The following is a 16,797-nucleotide window of genomic DNA, read 5'->3' as shown; positions in this document are numbered from 1 at the left end:
CAAGGGTGTGAAACGGGTACTCAGTGAAATAAATAGTCTTCGTAAAATATGCCTGAACATTGGGCTCGGCGGTTCAAAATCGATTAAGGCAAGGCCTGTAAAGCTAATAAGTCATGGGCTGCATATTCAGCCCACCAACCAAATCTGAAGTTTGTACAAATTTTCCATAATCGTAAACGGAACTATGGAAGAGAGACAAGTGATTTGGATTATGGCAATCTATTGGGGCCATCACTTAAACTATGGGAGCTTTACTATATGACACAGATTTCGCTTTCATAAGCGATCATAAATCATGAGACTAGTAATAAACTTGTATGTGATTGTGAGTCTATGGTCATTACCATGACAATGGTTATTCATTTTTAAACACGTAATTTCCTTTTATGAATTATCACCACGACACTATAATATAATTCAATATCACCTATAAAGTGGTAATAGATAGAAAGAAAGATCTGTAAAGATAATGACGTATTTCATACTAATTTGAGAATACAAAGATACGAGAAGAATTTTAGATGGAAAAAAAGTGAGGATAGAATATGTTTATTATTGCTGCATTTGTATGCATATTTGCATAAATTACACAATACACATAATACATAGCAAGGGATACCTTGAAAGAACAAGAGGAAAAGTAAAAAGTGGTAACATTTTGATTTGGTACGTTTAATTTTTTTTATACTATGGTAGAAGCTGAAATAGAAAAGTCAAGGTTCCAAATCTCAAAACGACCGTTGACAAAATCATAGTGTGCACCCTGAAGAGCTAGAGTTTTCTTCACCACTGCTTCCCTCACAAATGGGTATGTCAACAGGTTCCCAAGTGAGACGTTCACAGCTTCCTGCAATTACAATTAGCTATTGTCATTAATATGGTGTTTACAAGATCTTGATATAATATGTTATATGACGCTTATTTTAAGAATCATACGTAGTATAAGTGATTGTCATTAATTGGTATGCCACAATTACACAGTTCATATACGTATCAAGAATCAGTCGTCACATTGTTTTAACCCCTTATAAGTGACAATCATGTTCATTTGGTATCCTTAAAAATTACTTTAAAAATCGCATGATGCTTAATTTCAGGACTACATTTAATGTACTTTCACTTGGGATCATATATAACAGGAGCATTGTTTATAGAGCTGTGCATAATTTGCTAATTTCAGGACTAATAATGATAAGATGATGTTCGATTGGAAGGAAACTCACCTTCTCACAGTGTTTGCATTGTTCAATAAACTCTGCACTGCTTAGCTCTGATTTCACCTTGGACTTAGCGAGATTGCCGAGCTGGACCCAATTTTCAATGAAATCACTGGCATACCAAAACAGAGCCGAACAACAATGTTAGTTCATTCTTAACTTTGTTCACCCATTCATTAATTAACCAAGTCCTAGAGAACTCGAGTTACTTTATTCGGACTAACTTAATTTTAGCGGGTTTGGACATAAACAGGTTTAATTTTGGCTATACTACGAGTCTACGACCTGGCTTGTCCTTTGATCACATCTAGATTTACGAAAAAAAAAAATTACGTAGTAACTCTGTATCTTGCTTGATACATGCTAAACTGTACAACAAGATTCTCAAGTAAGCCAAGAGTATTTATCACCAAAAAAACAAAATTAAAAGGAAGCAAAGAAATTTAGTTAAAAACTAAGACAGTTCTTAGAGCAACTTTTCAAAATACTATTCTCTGAAAACTGAAAAGGTATATTAAAATTCAAAAGAGGTTTTCATACAGTAGTTATCAAGTTTGATACAGTAAATAAGATGCTCGTTTCAATTCCATTCCTATCATCAGCCTAATACAGAACATACATATTCCAAGAGAAGAATAACTTGTACTTTACTAATGAAACTTTAATAATAGATAATCATAGTTCACATATAACATGGAAGAATTAACAAAAACATGATTGTAGATAATGTGTAAAATTATAGATTATTATAATTACACCCTCGTTCCCAATTTACTTGCTTTATGCACAGGATTTTATGCAAGTGAAAAGTATAGAGATTTAAAAAAATAAGCAAGTATGAGACCACCCATGTTCTTAAAAGATGCAAATTATTATATTATAAGAAAAACTTCCCAAAAAAAAGGTAAAAAACTGGTCATATAAATTGAAACGGAGTGAGTATGTACTTACGAAGAAGTTTTGCCATCATCTGGGATAGACATGAGGCCCTTTATTCCTCCACAGCAGCTGTGTCCAACAACCACAATATTCTCTACCTATAAAATAAAACATTTTAAAGCCCTTTTTAGTTTTAACCCCATAACTTCTTTGGAATTGGACATAACCTGATGTAAAAAATCCAGATCAAACTTCTTTTTTCCCATACTTTTTTGGCCAAAATCTTTGCTGATCAGGAAGTCCTTTTACTTTTTAACATTCTTTTTTTGTAATTTTTTTTTGACTGAATTCCTTCTTACAAGAGAATATTGGTAAAAAAAAATAGCTTTAATCTTTGTACTAATAATCTCCTTGCTAACTCTCTTCAAATGCAGACTATTACTTATGAAGTATATATGAGTACTTTTTATGAAGAGTATATGTTTAACGGAAATCAATTATAACTTAAAATTTCGATTTATTTATAAAATTAATTCTCACAATTTTCGTCTTAACAAACCAAATAAAAGAAAATGAGTTAGTTATCATATACTCCTTATAAAATAAGATTTTCCTTCCAACCAACTATGGTCTTCCACTAGGAGAAATTTTACCTTGAGATGCAAAACAGCATATTCAATAGCTGCTCCAGAGCCAGGAAATTTTTCCTGCAATATGAATAATCAATGAAATCCAAAGTTAAAATATGATCTATACCAATAATAACTAACCTAGATTATCTTAAGTTACCAATAATAAGAAATAATATCATTTTTGGACCATATTAATATTTGTACATAAGTAACAAAAATAACCTTATCATAAGGTGGGACCATGTTGGCAATATTTCTGACAGAAAAGGCCTCCCCAGGCTGAAAATCAAAGACATGGGAGGGGCAAACTCGAGAATCTGAGCAGGCAAACACCAAATACTGCATGTGCAACAAAAAATTTCATTAATTACTTTATTTAATTATGCAATCTTTTTGGAATTAAGAATCTGGAACTTCTATTTTAACTGCTAGTTGTGCATGATTATAGTTAAAAAATTAATTAGGTAGGTCTTTTTGACAGAAAAAATGGCAGAAGATCCAACGCATTTATATTTGACTGAAAAGTCTGATAAATATGAGGCACCTCTGTTGATTATAGCATTAGTGTATGAAGATCCTTTTTTATTATACCTAATAAACACATCTCTCCTACTCATAATACACAGTTTATGAAAGACAGTGATGTAGACGGGATTTGATCTCAAATTTTAACACTAACCTCTACAACATTTTTAACCAACTAAATTAATTGCCGTTCACTACTTGAATTACACTTTTATAAAAGTGTAAGATTTATATTATTAACAAAACTGAGTAGCAACTTGTAAATATAAACTCGTTCTATATACCAAAACGTACCATAGACCTGTAACTGTAACCATAACCATCGGTATATCATCATCTCACTATTCGCAAACTCTATAACCAATAATGTTAAGACTTGTGTACTAGTACATATAAAAGTAAACATCACATTTTATTTCCCCACAAATAGAATATTGAAAGGATAACGCGTAATTTCTTCACCTCATTGACTTTAACAAGGGCATGATATGCCTCTTTACAGTGTGGAAGCACATGGTAAGCAATTATGGGTGGTATCATATCCTTGTGACAGCAAAAGGCATCATAGATTTAGGGGCTACTACTCATTTATTTCCCGTTTATTGGGAGGTTTTTTTTTTTTTTTTTTTTTTTTTTTTTTTTTTTTTTTTTTTTTTTTTTTTGACATCACAGGGAGTATTTCATTATATCTTTAACAAGTGCTTCAATTATGGGTTATTTGATTATACGTGCACCGTATGTTGAATACATAAGAATTGCCTTTAATTTTTAAAGTGCGAATGTAATTATTATAGTGCGAATGAATCACAGGGCCATGTAAATTACAAAAAAGGGTTGAATAATTTAAACCAGTAATCTCATATATATCCCTTAATCCTAACCACATGTTGAAACAATATTAATTTGAGTCATATTAGCTTGATTAAAAGATAACTTTCGCATTTAAAGTATTAGAAAAACCATCTAATATTAGCCACATACTTTAATTAAATGCTATTGTTGCACCAATAATTCATTTTGTAAAAAATAAATATAATTTTGAAAATATTAGCACTTCGCATATTTGAGAAAATATAGTCAATCTGAATCTTGAATCTTGTTTAAAGTGTCTACATATATACTACGTATGTATATAAATTCATAAAACTAATCTTTATACTTTTTTCTCAGATGGACTGACATAGCTATTTCAAATAGATAAATTAGTACGTATTAAATATGTAAGTGTATCATAGTATCATACCACTAGTACCTTAAATTTGCTAAAGCAATGCACGATTAAACATTATAAACAAGGTTTTGTTGTTGTTAATTAAAAACTCACCTTAGGACTTTGACCATTGGCAAGTTCACGGTACCTATCAGGATTCTTCCTGGTAAGAAGGAAATAAGAAAACAACAAAAAAGTGAGTTTAGCTAAATTAATTACGGAGTACTTAGGGTCTGTTCTCATTGACTGAAATGAGCTGAATTAAACTGAACTTATTAAAGCTGAGCTGAAGTGAACTGAACTTATTAGAGCTGAACTGAAATGAAATAAATATTTTATAAGAGAAGGATATTAGGAGGTGAAGTGAACCGAACTTATTAGAGCTGAGCTGAACTGAACTTATTAGAGCTGAATTGAACTGAAAATAATCGTCTGAGAACAGGTCCTTAATCTTCACATTATGTACTAACTAAAAATAGAATTAGTAGAAGTACAAATTAAGATCTACTTGTATTTAAATTAATGAAATTAAATTAATCAAGCGGTGCCAATGATCAGTGGACATTAAATAAAAATGAGAAAAATACAAGATCACATTAATTCATGACGCCCTATTTTGGGAAGCTGCAAATGTACCAGATTCTTGATTCTGTGGTTAAAGTACACTCATCTAGTCCTTGTAAGGTCATAGAGTACGGGCTCAAAAGTAAGAAATTCTTGCAACATGAAAAGGGTACTAATGGCTGTATTCTCATCATTAATTCCCAATTATGCTAAAGCATATTCTACCAAATTTTGTGAGCCATTAATTCTTATCAATTCATATTCTACAAAGTATTCCATTTTTTGTAAATGATTTAGCTCTACTTTACTCCACACAAGTATTATCACTTAAACGTAATTTTGAATCACATGTTGTAGAACCTACCATCAAAATAATAAATAATCTAACATTTTAAGGTAATTAGTAAATTACGTTACAATTGGTATGTGCATATTTATATATTTTATGAATTATACAACGTATTACATAACACAATATGATCGTCTCATTTCTTCATGATGCTAAAAAAATAAGGTACGAGTACAAAATACTTTGTATTTAGATAAACAACATATTCAATTTTAACGTATGATTATATTAGCATGTATAGTACTTCTAAAAGTCAATTTAAAGTGGAGTAACTAAATAACCTAAATTCATTTCCTTTTTTTTTCGAGGGGAAATTCATTTCCAATTTAAGAGAGTAATAACTACGTATTATCATCATAAATAAATGGAGTAGCTGAAAAATAACCAAAAAAAAAAGGAGATAAAAAGAAAATGCAACGTACTCGTATTTCTCGGTTTTGAAGTGGCGGAAACCAGTCTTAAGACGCTCAACCGGATCAAAAACTTCCGTAGAATCAGGCTTGGCTACGCCATTTTCGGCCTTCTGGCCCTGCAACTCGGCTGTTAGCTGCTTTATTTTTGCGGCTGCTACATCATCCAATCCTGCTTTCTCACTGTTTCCAATGTAACAGATATCTCGTTATTTGTACCCAATATTTATTATAGACTAACTAACTTTCTTTCTTGCAAATACAATCACCTTATCTGTTTCAAAAAAAAAAAAAAAAACAATCACCTTATCACTATATCCAGTATACCTTAATTTAATACTCCCCTCGTCTCCAAAACTTCGATCCTTTTGGCCTAATTTTAGTCCCAAAATTATCAATCCATTTGCATTAAAAATACCCACCAATTTATAACAATATTTGTACAAAATTAGCTTTCTCATATAAAATTTTGTTTTTTCATGTATTTTTAATTTTTTATCTCTCTACTTTTTTACAAACCCCATGTAAATTTATCTTTCCAATATGATTTTATTTCTTTTTATTTAAGTTTCTTAATAACCACAAAATCAACCCAAAAGGGTCGAAGTTTTGGGAACAGAGAGAGTAGTAAAGTTTATATATAATAACCATGAGGTTATGGGATCTCACTAGAGACACTTAGGGATGGCCCCCTTACTTTCAAAGTGCCTAGCTCGTTAACCCAAATCGGGAGAACCTGTAAGAAGTTTCGATCTGGTAGGACCCTTTTCTTTACCAACCAACCAACCCAAAAAAAAAAACTTATCACTTATGTTTACAAGCATTATATCATGTACACGTTCAGTCCATTAATAATTTTAACTACGTCATTTATGATTTGATAGATTGTAAATATGATCTATATAAATCTAACAAGATTACTTGATGATATTTTATTGTAAGAAAATACAATAACTTTCTCAATTATAAAATATGATACTTTATCTATTGAGATTATTAACTTATTTAGGACGGAGAAAGCACTACAAACTCTGTTTTTAAGAATTAAGTTAACTTTATTATTTTAAGAGAGGTAAAATAGGGTGATTGATCTATTCATCTATATCCAACAAATCTAACTCAACCACATCATAACTTTGAAAATGAGAGTGAAGGATAAAGTGGTTAGAGCTCTCCTCCCGATTTAAGAGATTTTAGAATTGATTCTCATCAATCGCCCTGATGGCTCTCTAAACACCAAAAAAAAAAAAAAAAAAAAAAAAAAAAAAAAAAAAAAAAAATTAATCAACTCTAAAAATACTAAGTACTTCGTAGTAAAGTAGTAAGGGTAAAGTCTACCAATGAGACAAACAAACTCCATTGATTTTTGTTAAATCCATCAAGTGCGTGTGCTTTTTATCCAAAAAGATAAGGTTCATGAAGAATTTCAAACAAATGATTATATATAAATATGTACAGCTATTGTAAATAATCATAATTTCCTCTACCTTGAATTGACTTAATTGACTTGTTTTTTTTTTAAAAAAAAATGAACTTACCTTTAATTTACATTTTAAAATACTTAATATGATCAATAATTAATATAATTATCTTTTATAAAAATTATTACTCCTACCTTCTTATTTTTACGAAATGAATCCCAAATTAGAAATTTGATCATATTATGTATAGATCATATATACAAAAGACTTTAGGTCAAAGACTCAAATAGTGTTTTTTTCCCCTTTTACATGGAAATATGAGTCTTTAACAAAAGGAAAATGATAAACATAGTTCTTGAATAAGAAGCTTAAAAAAAGAAATATTAAGAATAAAGTAACATTAGTTACACTGTCCTCAAAAAAAAAAAAGTAACATTAGTTACACTGATGTGCGCGTGATTTTATCGTAAATTCCCAACTTAATTCCATTTTAGAAAGTATATTAAATGCTTATATATTTTGGATTACATATATTATTACCCCTTTAACAAAAATCCTTTCACAAAAAGAAATATTACACAAATTTCATGGCATAACTTTGATCCAACTCACCTTCAATTTCCAACCTAAAAATTAGAAAAATAAACAATGAAATCCCCTAATTTTATCATTATAACATTTGATTTAATCAAGTTATTCATTAAATAATCGTGAATCAACGTAAAAAGGAATTTAGAGACGGTGAGTGGGGTAGGTGGTAACGAAACGAACGGCTGATACGGGCAATACGGCCGTCATGTGGGCCCCGATTTCATAACTTGACCAATGTCCTCCTCTTATAGTATACGGTTAAAATAAAATTACAGTGATCAAAATGAGTCAAATTTAGCAATTTTTTTTACCTTAAAAGCTTCGTGAGTCCTGCAATGGCTTCCTCGTATTTGCTTCCCATTTTCTCTTTCTTTTAAAAAACCAACCAAAAAAGAAAAAACAAAAAAGTCAATCATTAAATTATCTATAAATTATTTCTATTTTTGATAAATACAAACAATAAAGTCCAAGATATAATTTTGAAAAAAAGAGAGAAAATACCTTTTGATTGTGAAATTGATGAGAGAAGAAGATGATAAATAAGGACGAAAGAGGTTTTTTTAAAGGAGAGAGAAAAATGAAATGAAGGTGATGTATGTTAGAAAATGGGGTGGTCACACTTTTTGGTAAGAAAGTGTGGATATCTATATATAGGGAGAAATTTCTGATAAGAATTGAGAAGGGTATCTACTAACTATGGTTAAAGGGTAATTAAGTTTAATGATCCCAAAAGGGGTTGCAAACTATGTGGATTAGGGAACTTAATTATATTGTACTTTTATTTTTTATTTTACATAAAATTGATGTGAAATTATGAATCTTCCTTTGATTTGTCAAAGAAATAAATATTGGTGAAATATTTTTTGGGGTGTTAACAACTGATGAGGTGCCATGTGTTTTGTGGTTTTCTATTGTGGAAAGTTGCGCAAATCGACGAGGACCACCAACTTTTTATTCATTCTATTAAGTTTTTTTAAAAAAATTGTTCTTATACTCGATTACTCGTAGTTTTATACGAGTACACCAATTTCCTTTTCTTTTGGAAACCGCAAATTCTATCGTTCCTCGAGGACTAGATTTAAGAGAGGATAGTACATACACATCACTCTTGTTATAAATTCAAGCAAAAATGGTAAATATAGGAACAAAGGTTACGCATATAACTCATGAGTAAGAAGCTGATAAAAAAAATTAAGAATAAACAAAAATTCATTACACTAATTTATGTGTGTTTTTATTTACAATATAATCCAAATGTATACTCATACGGAGTATCATTTTAAAATATCTAATCTATTTAGACATTTAGTGCTTATAAAGGTTGCACATCAACGGTTCATTTCTCTGAATTCAAATATTAGAATTTTATACAAGTCTATACTACTCGTCAAACAAAAATACAAGTCGTAAAATAAAAATGCGCTTTATACACTGTACTTACACTTATATGAGCCAAAAAAAACTTTTCCCACCGTATTAACAATAGATGTAAATTAATAAATTGAAAGTGTTAAAGTGAACCGAGAAGCCCAAGGCTAAGCAAATTGTATCAAATATATAACAGAAACTACGTACTTCATTTGTATAGACGCTTGCAAAAATATTCGAGTACATGTTTGGTAGATGCCAAGATAAAGGCGGAAATCTAGATAAAATAGAGGTAATCTATGCAATTCCCGTTATATAGGGATTATTTGATGTTTTAAATGAAAAATAACGAATTTTCCTATTATTTAGGATTGTATATCACCCAAGCTAAATTGAGTTAGTCATTGACTTATTTAGTCCCTATATTTTTATTTTATAGACAAAAATGGTATGAAAGAGATGTTAGTTAATAGTGGCTTTATCGAGTTATAAAATAAAAATAGAGGCATTTCCTCAAAAAAAATAAAATAAAAATAACATAAAAATAAATAGTGGCTTTATTGGTGAGGAAGAGTCAACAATGGTACTAATAAGGAATATTATTGACTAATTAAACTATGGTTAAAGGCCTTGCGGTGGGGGCCAGGAGACAACGTTGACTACTCTTATTATGACCCCTTCTATTTACGTAACCCCCTTTTATTTTACGTTACTAATCAAATTATTTAAGAGACAGAGACAAAAATATTAGAAGTTTAGACAAAATGCATCCAATTATTACCAGGAAGGGTTATGTTATGCTAAGTTTAAGCCGGCAAATCATGTATTTTTGGAATATTGGAACCGGTCTATTATTATACGAAGTAGCATTCTCATTTATATATGGAGTATAATACATTCCCTCGGTTTTTATTTATTTGCTTTATTATCTCTTTTAGAGCCTTACTTGATCAATTTTGAAGAATTCTGTCCTATATAAAAAAAAATTTAAAAATAATGAAGTATTTATATATGTTTGCCCATATGTACTACTCTGTATGTATGTGTGATTTTATCAAAAACGTCTGATTAAATATATATACTCTGTATTATCATTTCTTTTTATAAATTTTAATTAATTAAATGTACCAAATTAAAAGATATGTCAGGAAAAGGTCATTAGAAAACGAAGGGATTAGAAGCGAAGGACAATAGAAATATACAATTGTCACCATTCTGATGCATACAACAAGGCTAGCACTAATTATTGGAGGAAGCAGTTGCATTGGTTAGATTATAGGGATCCCAGATAATCAACTTTTAATATTAACAGGATATTCTTGTTTTCTAAGTTGCTTTATAGTGTGACTCAGCTTAGTAAAATGATCAATTCCCGTGATTTCATACCTTCATTAAAAGTATACACGTTAAATATTTATGACTTCATTGAAATATGCACCAAGTTTACTGGAGTAATTTAATTACGGAGTACTCCTTCCGTTTCACGGTAATTTTCATGTTTGGAATCTTTGACTTTTAAAAAATAAGAGAAAATCTTCTAAATTTGTACAGTAAAAAAATGTGTTGCAAGTAAACATAAAAACAGGAAGTATTTCTACTAATCGGATGATTCAATGATCCAATTCAATCCGTATAGTAAGATAAAGAAGAATTACCGGAAGTGGTTTTCCACAACATAGCACCATGCATTTCTTAAAGCTTCCTGCCATAATATAGAGATATCTACACTCTATTATACTCCAGGTTACTTCATCAATTTCTGACAAAATTAAATATTAAAAATGCCATATTAGAATATCAATCAATATCTATAAAGTTTATGCACATACAAACTATTGGCACTAAAATCTCTACAACTTTGCTAAGCATTCACATCTATATATAGTTGATTAAGCATGACACACACCGCAAATCAATTAAAGTAGCATGGAATTGGAGAAATTAAAAAGCAGGAGCATGCGTCTCAAGGAAAATTCGACCAAAAACGCACATAAATTATGGAATTCGAAAATAAAAAATAGTACGGAGTATTTTATTAGCATAATTCAATTTTTAATGAGTTGTGCCCAGTTAATTCCACAGATAAACAAAATTTGTTATCCGGGGGTATAATTGTCTTTTCAAGTATTAGTAGAGAGGTATATGCGTCTTTTCATGTACTAGTTGAGGGGTGCATGAGTAATTTCCTAAATGTAAGTTGCAAACAGTAATTGGATAACTCATCAAAAGTATTGAATAAATGACCATGCTTTTTCAATATATTTACAGAAATGCCACCAGATTAACAAAAATTCGTTTATCTGACAGATAAACTTGTATTTGCCCATTTTTAATTAGTGGTCGTTTAATTGGATGTAGGATTTATTATTTAAGTGGAAAGTGATTGATCTGTTAAATTGAGTTACGGTCCTCATTTCTGTAAAGGGCTACAATTTATTTTAGGTGATCATGAGTAGAGCTTTTGGTGAATGGTGAGATTCATGTTAGACAGTTAAATAGTGAAAACTATATAGACAGAGAATTAATTTTGTTTAGAACAATTTCATATTTATTATCTATGAAGTATGTAATTCTAGACCGAGGAAAGTGACATTAGTGCAACTCCATGACAATTTTGCAATGCTCTTGTGTCAATCATTGACCACTAATTCATAAAGTTTTGAGGATACATGAATTTCTAGTTGAACGCTTATTACAAGAACTGATAAGGGGTTGACTTGGAAGGAATGAGATATGTTATGGCCTAGGCTCTTTAGAGACATTGACGCACAAAACATAAAAGTTGGGGCAATGTCGAGCATAGTGGCATACACAACATTATAATGTACTCCGTGAGTTTGTAGTGGCTTAAAAAGGAATTGGGGACAAGTCAAATCCATAGTGGCTTAAAAAGGAATTCAAGACAAGTCAAACAGGGATCTATGTAATATCGAGCCTTATAATTTAGGGTTATAGATAATTAAAAAATAAATAACATATTACCATAGAAAGAATAAAGTAAGAGTGATTAGAATTTGAAAAAAAAAAGGATAAAAAAAAAAATTGAATAAAACTAAATGAAAGAAATATAAAAATGGTTTTTTTGAGCCAAAAAAATCTTTGTTCCAAAAGAAGTCTTTTAGTTTTAAATGATGACATGCAACACCATAATACCATTTGGAAAGGAAATTTGTAAGTCTGTAAAAGCTTATTATTTACTACCTCTGTTAAATGTTATGTTCAACTTTAAAATATTTTATATCTTACAAATAATACCCTAAAATTGCACATAACATTTAACGGAGGTAATATTTTTATAGGAAGAAGAAAAAATATGGGCCTTTTATGGACTGGTAGAAGTCATTGTAGGCCCTTAGATTTAAATGTAGCCAGCTTTCAGTAACAAGGCCCAGCAAAAATTACTAAATGCCGTTCGTTGAGGGGTTGGAATTAGTTGAGATTGAGATTAACCAATCAGCACTTTGTGGCCTTGTATTATCCATCTGAAGCAAGGAACTAAAAACACCACATATCACACATATCTGTAATCTGTAAATCAATTTACCACAATTATGTACTCTCCTCGTCTCCATATACGGAGCATAAGTTTAATTTCATTTAAAACTCTTGTCAGGAGAGTTTCAATTTACCATTTAAAAACTTTTGTATAATTACTTTATAACGAGGTAACTTTTGTTGAATTTAGGGTAACTTTTATCCATAAAGGTTAAATAACTTTTATTTCACTAGTAGAAAAAACAAAATGGCAAGCGGTTCAAACCCCCCAATGGCAAGCGGTTTTGAACCGCTCCCTCTTGGGGGGCTTGCCGTTGTCCATTTAAATGGCAAGCGGTTCAGAACCGCTTGCCATTTGAAGAGAAAGGGCAGCGATTTTGGTGCCAAACCGCTGCCCATTAGGGCTTAAAAAATAAAAAAAAAATTATTTTTTTTTTTTTAGTTTTTTTCACTTAAATTGACACACAATCAAAATATATGTAAAAAAAATTAATATTTTCATTAATGAATTGTTGTAATATTACATTTTCATCCAAAAAAAAAATAATACAAAGTAATACAAGCCACCACAATCAACCACCACGCACTGCCACCAACGCCACCGCAATCGACGCCACCAGCCCACCACCGCCACCACAATCGACGCCCCCTGTATCTGGAACAATTAAAGAAAAAAGCTCAAAAAATTTACTCATGCAAAGAGAACATAAAAATTGAAATTAAAACCCACCAATACCACCACCAAACCCAATAAACTCTGTAATTAACTATTTAATATCAACTACATTGAACAAATCTAGAAAAATTAAACCAATACCCTGAAAAATCAATGGAATAATACAAGTAATTAAAATCAGAATTTTGAAAAAAAAAAAAAAGAAACTAACTCTAAATTCTTACCTAAATTAAATTAGATCTGAAATTACACAACCTCATGAGTGTCGGTGTTGGTATTGCTCGGATTTGGTCGGATTTTCGCTCGAATTTGGTCGGTTTTGCTCGAATTTGTGCTCAGTTTTTGCTCGACTTTGCTCGGAATTGTGGGTTCGAAAAATCTGGGGTTTTTTATGAGTTTTTTTGCTCGAAAATCTGGTGCTGCTTGAGATGAGAGGAGAGAAGGAACGAGATCAGATGGAGAGAGGAGAGGAGAGAGAAGGAGAGGATAATGGAGAGAGGAAATCAGATGGAGGAGAATGGAGGAGGAGATGAGAGGAGAGAGAAAACGTGGGGAATGAGGTGAGGGAGGAGATAGAGGGACGTGAGAAAATGAGGTGAGGAGATGAGAGAGAAGGAGGCCGCGTGAGAAATAGGGTTTTTTAGCGAATGGCAAGCGGTTTATGGTTTGAACCGCTTGCCATTTACATTTTGGTAAGCGGTTCACCCAAAACCGCTTGCCATTTGTTTATATCAGTTTTTTTTTATTTTGGGTGTTTTTGGAAGCGGAATTCAATAACCGCTTGCCATTTGGGGCTTCCCATTTAGTTTATTCTACTAGTGTTTATATCAAAGATAATTTATATATACTAGGTATCTTTCATTCATTATAGGGTAACTTTTAATCATTTTAAGGTAACTTATTTTAAAATGTTTGTCTTTACCATTTCACTTTTAATTAGTCAAATCTCACTTTTTTTTTTTAATTTATTATTTTTAATTAATCTCTATCTTAATTATACTTAACCAAATATCACTATCCCCACCCTTTTTTTTTTTCCCTTTTCAGTTCACCTTCCTTACATATATGTGCAAAAGAAAAATGAGAGTTCTATTCGAAAATGAAAGGCATACAATTAATGGATTTAAATCCATTAACCAAACAAATACGGAGTACTATGTATGTTTTTTTTTTGGTGCACACGAGGGGCAAGGCCCCGGGAAAAAAAACAAACTAAGAAACTAAGGGGGAATTAAACGTGGCATAGCCACACCTACTACATCATTATGTAAAATACGCCCTAGAGCTAGGGTGGGGACTTGAATCAACTGGGTTTTGTTGTTCTGCTTAACTCCTTGATTAGCTAGCCAATCTGCTGCTTGATTTGCTTCACGATATACGTGCTTCACTTGAACTTCCCAATCTTGCATCTTAATTAGTACTATGTATGTATTCGTACTAATAACCTATTTATTAATGAAATTATTTTATTACTCGTATTAAGAGACTTAAATTATGTACGTGTAACACTTTTGTTATTTTCAAAGTTGCTTTTTGTACATCATAGTTTCCATTCTTTTACTGTGTATTATTGGTGGTTCTTAAAAGAGTTATAACTGTTATATATACACATAAGACATAAGCACAATGAATCACCAAAAAAGATAATATCTTCCATTATTTACTTCGTTCTTCCATGACCAAGTGTTTATTTACGTTATTTATACACCAAAAAAAAAAAAAAAAGAAGTGTAATTTATTACAATACATTAATATTTATAACTAATATAACCAATTTTCAAACCGACATGGAATTGAATAGGGCATAATGGAACTTTTTCACTCTAGAGTCGGGCTATAACAATAAGTTTATTAATATATATGTTACGTGACACAAAGTATGAGATAGGAAAAAAATGAGCTGCTTGAAACAGAAAAAGTAATTAATAAACACGCACGAAAGAAAGGAGAATGAGATTACCAATCACCAAGGGAGAGAGGCAAGTGTTGTAGTTGTATACAAGGTAGCTAGCAAAGACGATGCCAACTCCAAATGCCAAAAACCTACTTAAATACAAGTTTTATGTTTTTGTGAGGAAGAAATAATTGTAGACAACATAAGAAAAATAGCAAAATGAAATTTCGTTGAGACAAACACTCTTTAATTTAAGAAAGACACCAAAAAAGTGGGAGAAATATAAAAGAGGGACAATTATATATATTTTTGTTGGCGTGTAGAGAAATAGGATAAGGAAAGCGAATGGGGAAGCAACTTGAACTTCTATTAGAATGTCACGCTAAAGATTGGTTTAATCTATTTCTATTTTATCATTTTATGGTCCACATTTTTTTCTCATGACCATGCAAATCCAAACTTATATTAGATAAAAATTTGTTGGCGAGATCATTGGTAAGATGTATTTGTGTTATTGTGTACACAATTCCACTGTTTTTATCTTTACTAAGCTACAACAACCTTGAATTTTGTGGTTGCATGTTCACTTTGATTCTAAAAAGATTAATACAGGTAGCTTAAGGGATCGAGTTGCTTGTGATTGGATCCCGAGGCATCTTCGTTCATAATTATATCACTAAAGACATACTTGATGTTTGTTTACAGTAAGTTGCATGGTTAGACCTCTAAATACTACCTCCGTTAAATATTATGTGCAACTTTAGGGTATTTTTTGTGAGATATAAAATATTCCAAAGTTGTATATAACATTTAACAGAGATAGTACATGTTTTAAACTGCACATATAGATATACAGTGGTGGACTTACATACAACTAAGTGGGGTCAAAGGACCTCACTTGAACATGGAAGAAGGAAATATTTTTCCTCTAAAACTATTTTTTTTTTCATTAAAAGTACTCACTTGACCCTATTAAAATTTGTAAAATATTATTTAACCCTGTTCAAAAAAAGTTTTTAGATCCGTCACTGTGAATATATGTATATTTATTGTTAGTTAATTAGTAAGTCTAATTAGAGTCTTCACTTGATAAATATAGAAAGTTAAGCTTATCTTATACTCCGTATGAACTAATATAATGTTTATTACCAAATGATTGAGTACAATATTAGCACGTGTTTTATTTAATATATGTAGGAGTTTCAACTCATCAACCATGACATATCTCATCATCAATCCAACTCATACCATGGTCATACGTCTTATCTATGCAAATTAAATGAAGTCTAGTACGTATATATACTACAAAGATTGCTTAATTACCGATAATTTATAAATAAATAAAAAAAATGTTAATTAACTAATAACTAAATGGATGCCTGGATGGACTATCACTAATACCTCGCATCGATCATGCCAAGCGTGCATTCAACTTGTAGCTGAATCACTAAATTAAATATACGGATAGACCAACTACCTAAGGTATTGAGAAGATACAATCATACCAAAATAACGAAGCAGCTAGTATTGATTCATGCATAATGGAAAATGCATGGAATTCTAAGG

The 16,797-nt window shown here is 30.9% G+C and overlaps 1 protein-coding gene and 1 long non-coding RNA gene across 4 annotated transcripts; both read right to left on the bottom strand.

Moving 5' to 3' along the window:
• Positions 1-522: 522 nt before the first annotated feature.
• Positions 523-10,920, bottom strand: LOC145582825 (carbonic anhydrase 2-like). Of its 3 annotated transcripts, none has more exons than XM_081639849.1 (9): positions 10,822-10,920; positions 8,110-8,168; positions 5,799-5,969; positions 4,578-4,626; positions 2,951-3,067; positions 2,750-2,803; positions 2,169-2,254; positions 1,224-1,329; positions 523-847 (listed from the first exon to the last, which is right to left on the bottom strand). In XM_081639849.1, exons 1-9 carry the CDS (start codon positions 10,873-10,875, stop codon positions 683-685), a joined length of 861 nt encoding a protein of 286 aa, XP_081495975.1. In that variant the 5' UTR covers positions 10,876-10,920; the 3' UTR covers positions 523-682. The 3 variants fall into 3 exon arrangements, with proteins under 3 accessions (XP_081495975.1, XP_081495977.1, XP_081495976.1); XM_081639851.1 differs by lacking the exon at positions 10,822-10,920 and adding an exon at positions 8,300-8,454; XM_081639850.1 differs by lacking the exon at positions 10,822-10,920 and adding an exon at positions 8,302-8,407 and having other exon boundaries at positions 8,110-8,174.
• A 2,219-nt stretch (positions 10,921-13,139) lies between these two features.
• On the bottom strand, positions 13,140-14,000 carry LOC145581740 (uncharacterized). Its single transcript, XR_014099673.1, has 2 exons — positions 13,562-14,000; positions 13,140-13,316 (listed from the first exon to the last, which is right to left on the bottom strand). It is a non-coding gene; the product is annotated as an uncharacterized LOC145581740 (long non-coding RNA).
• Between the last annotated feature and the right edge of the window lie 2,797 nt (positions 14,001-16,797).

Source organism: Chenopodium album, chromosome 15 (assembly GCF_948465745.1).
Source record: "Chenopodium album chromosome 15, dcCheAlbu1.1, whole genome shotgun sequence".
NCBI lineage: Eukaryota > Viridiplantae > Streptophyta > Magnoliopsida > Caryophyllales > Amaranthaceae > Chenopodium > Chenopodium album.
The sequence above is the reverse complement of the archived record's forward strand: the minus strand, read 5'-3'. Positions and strand labels throughout refer to the sequence as shown.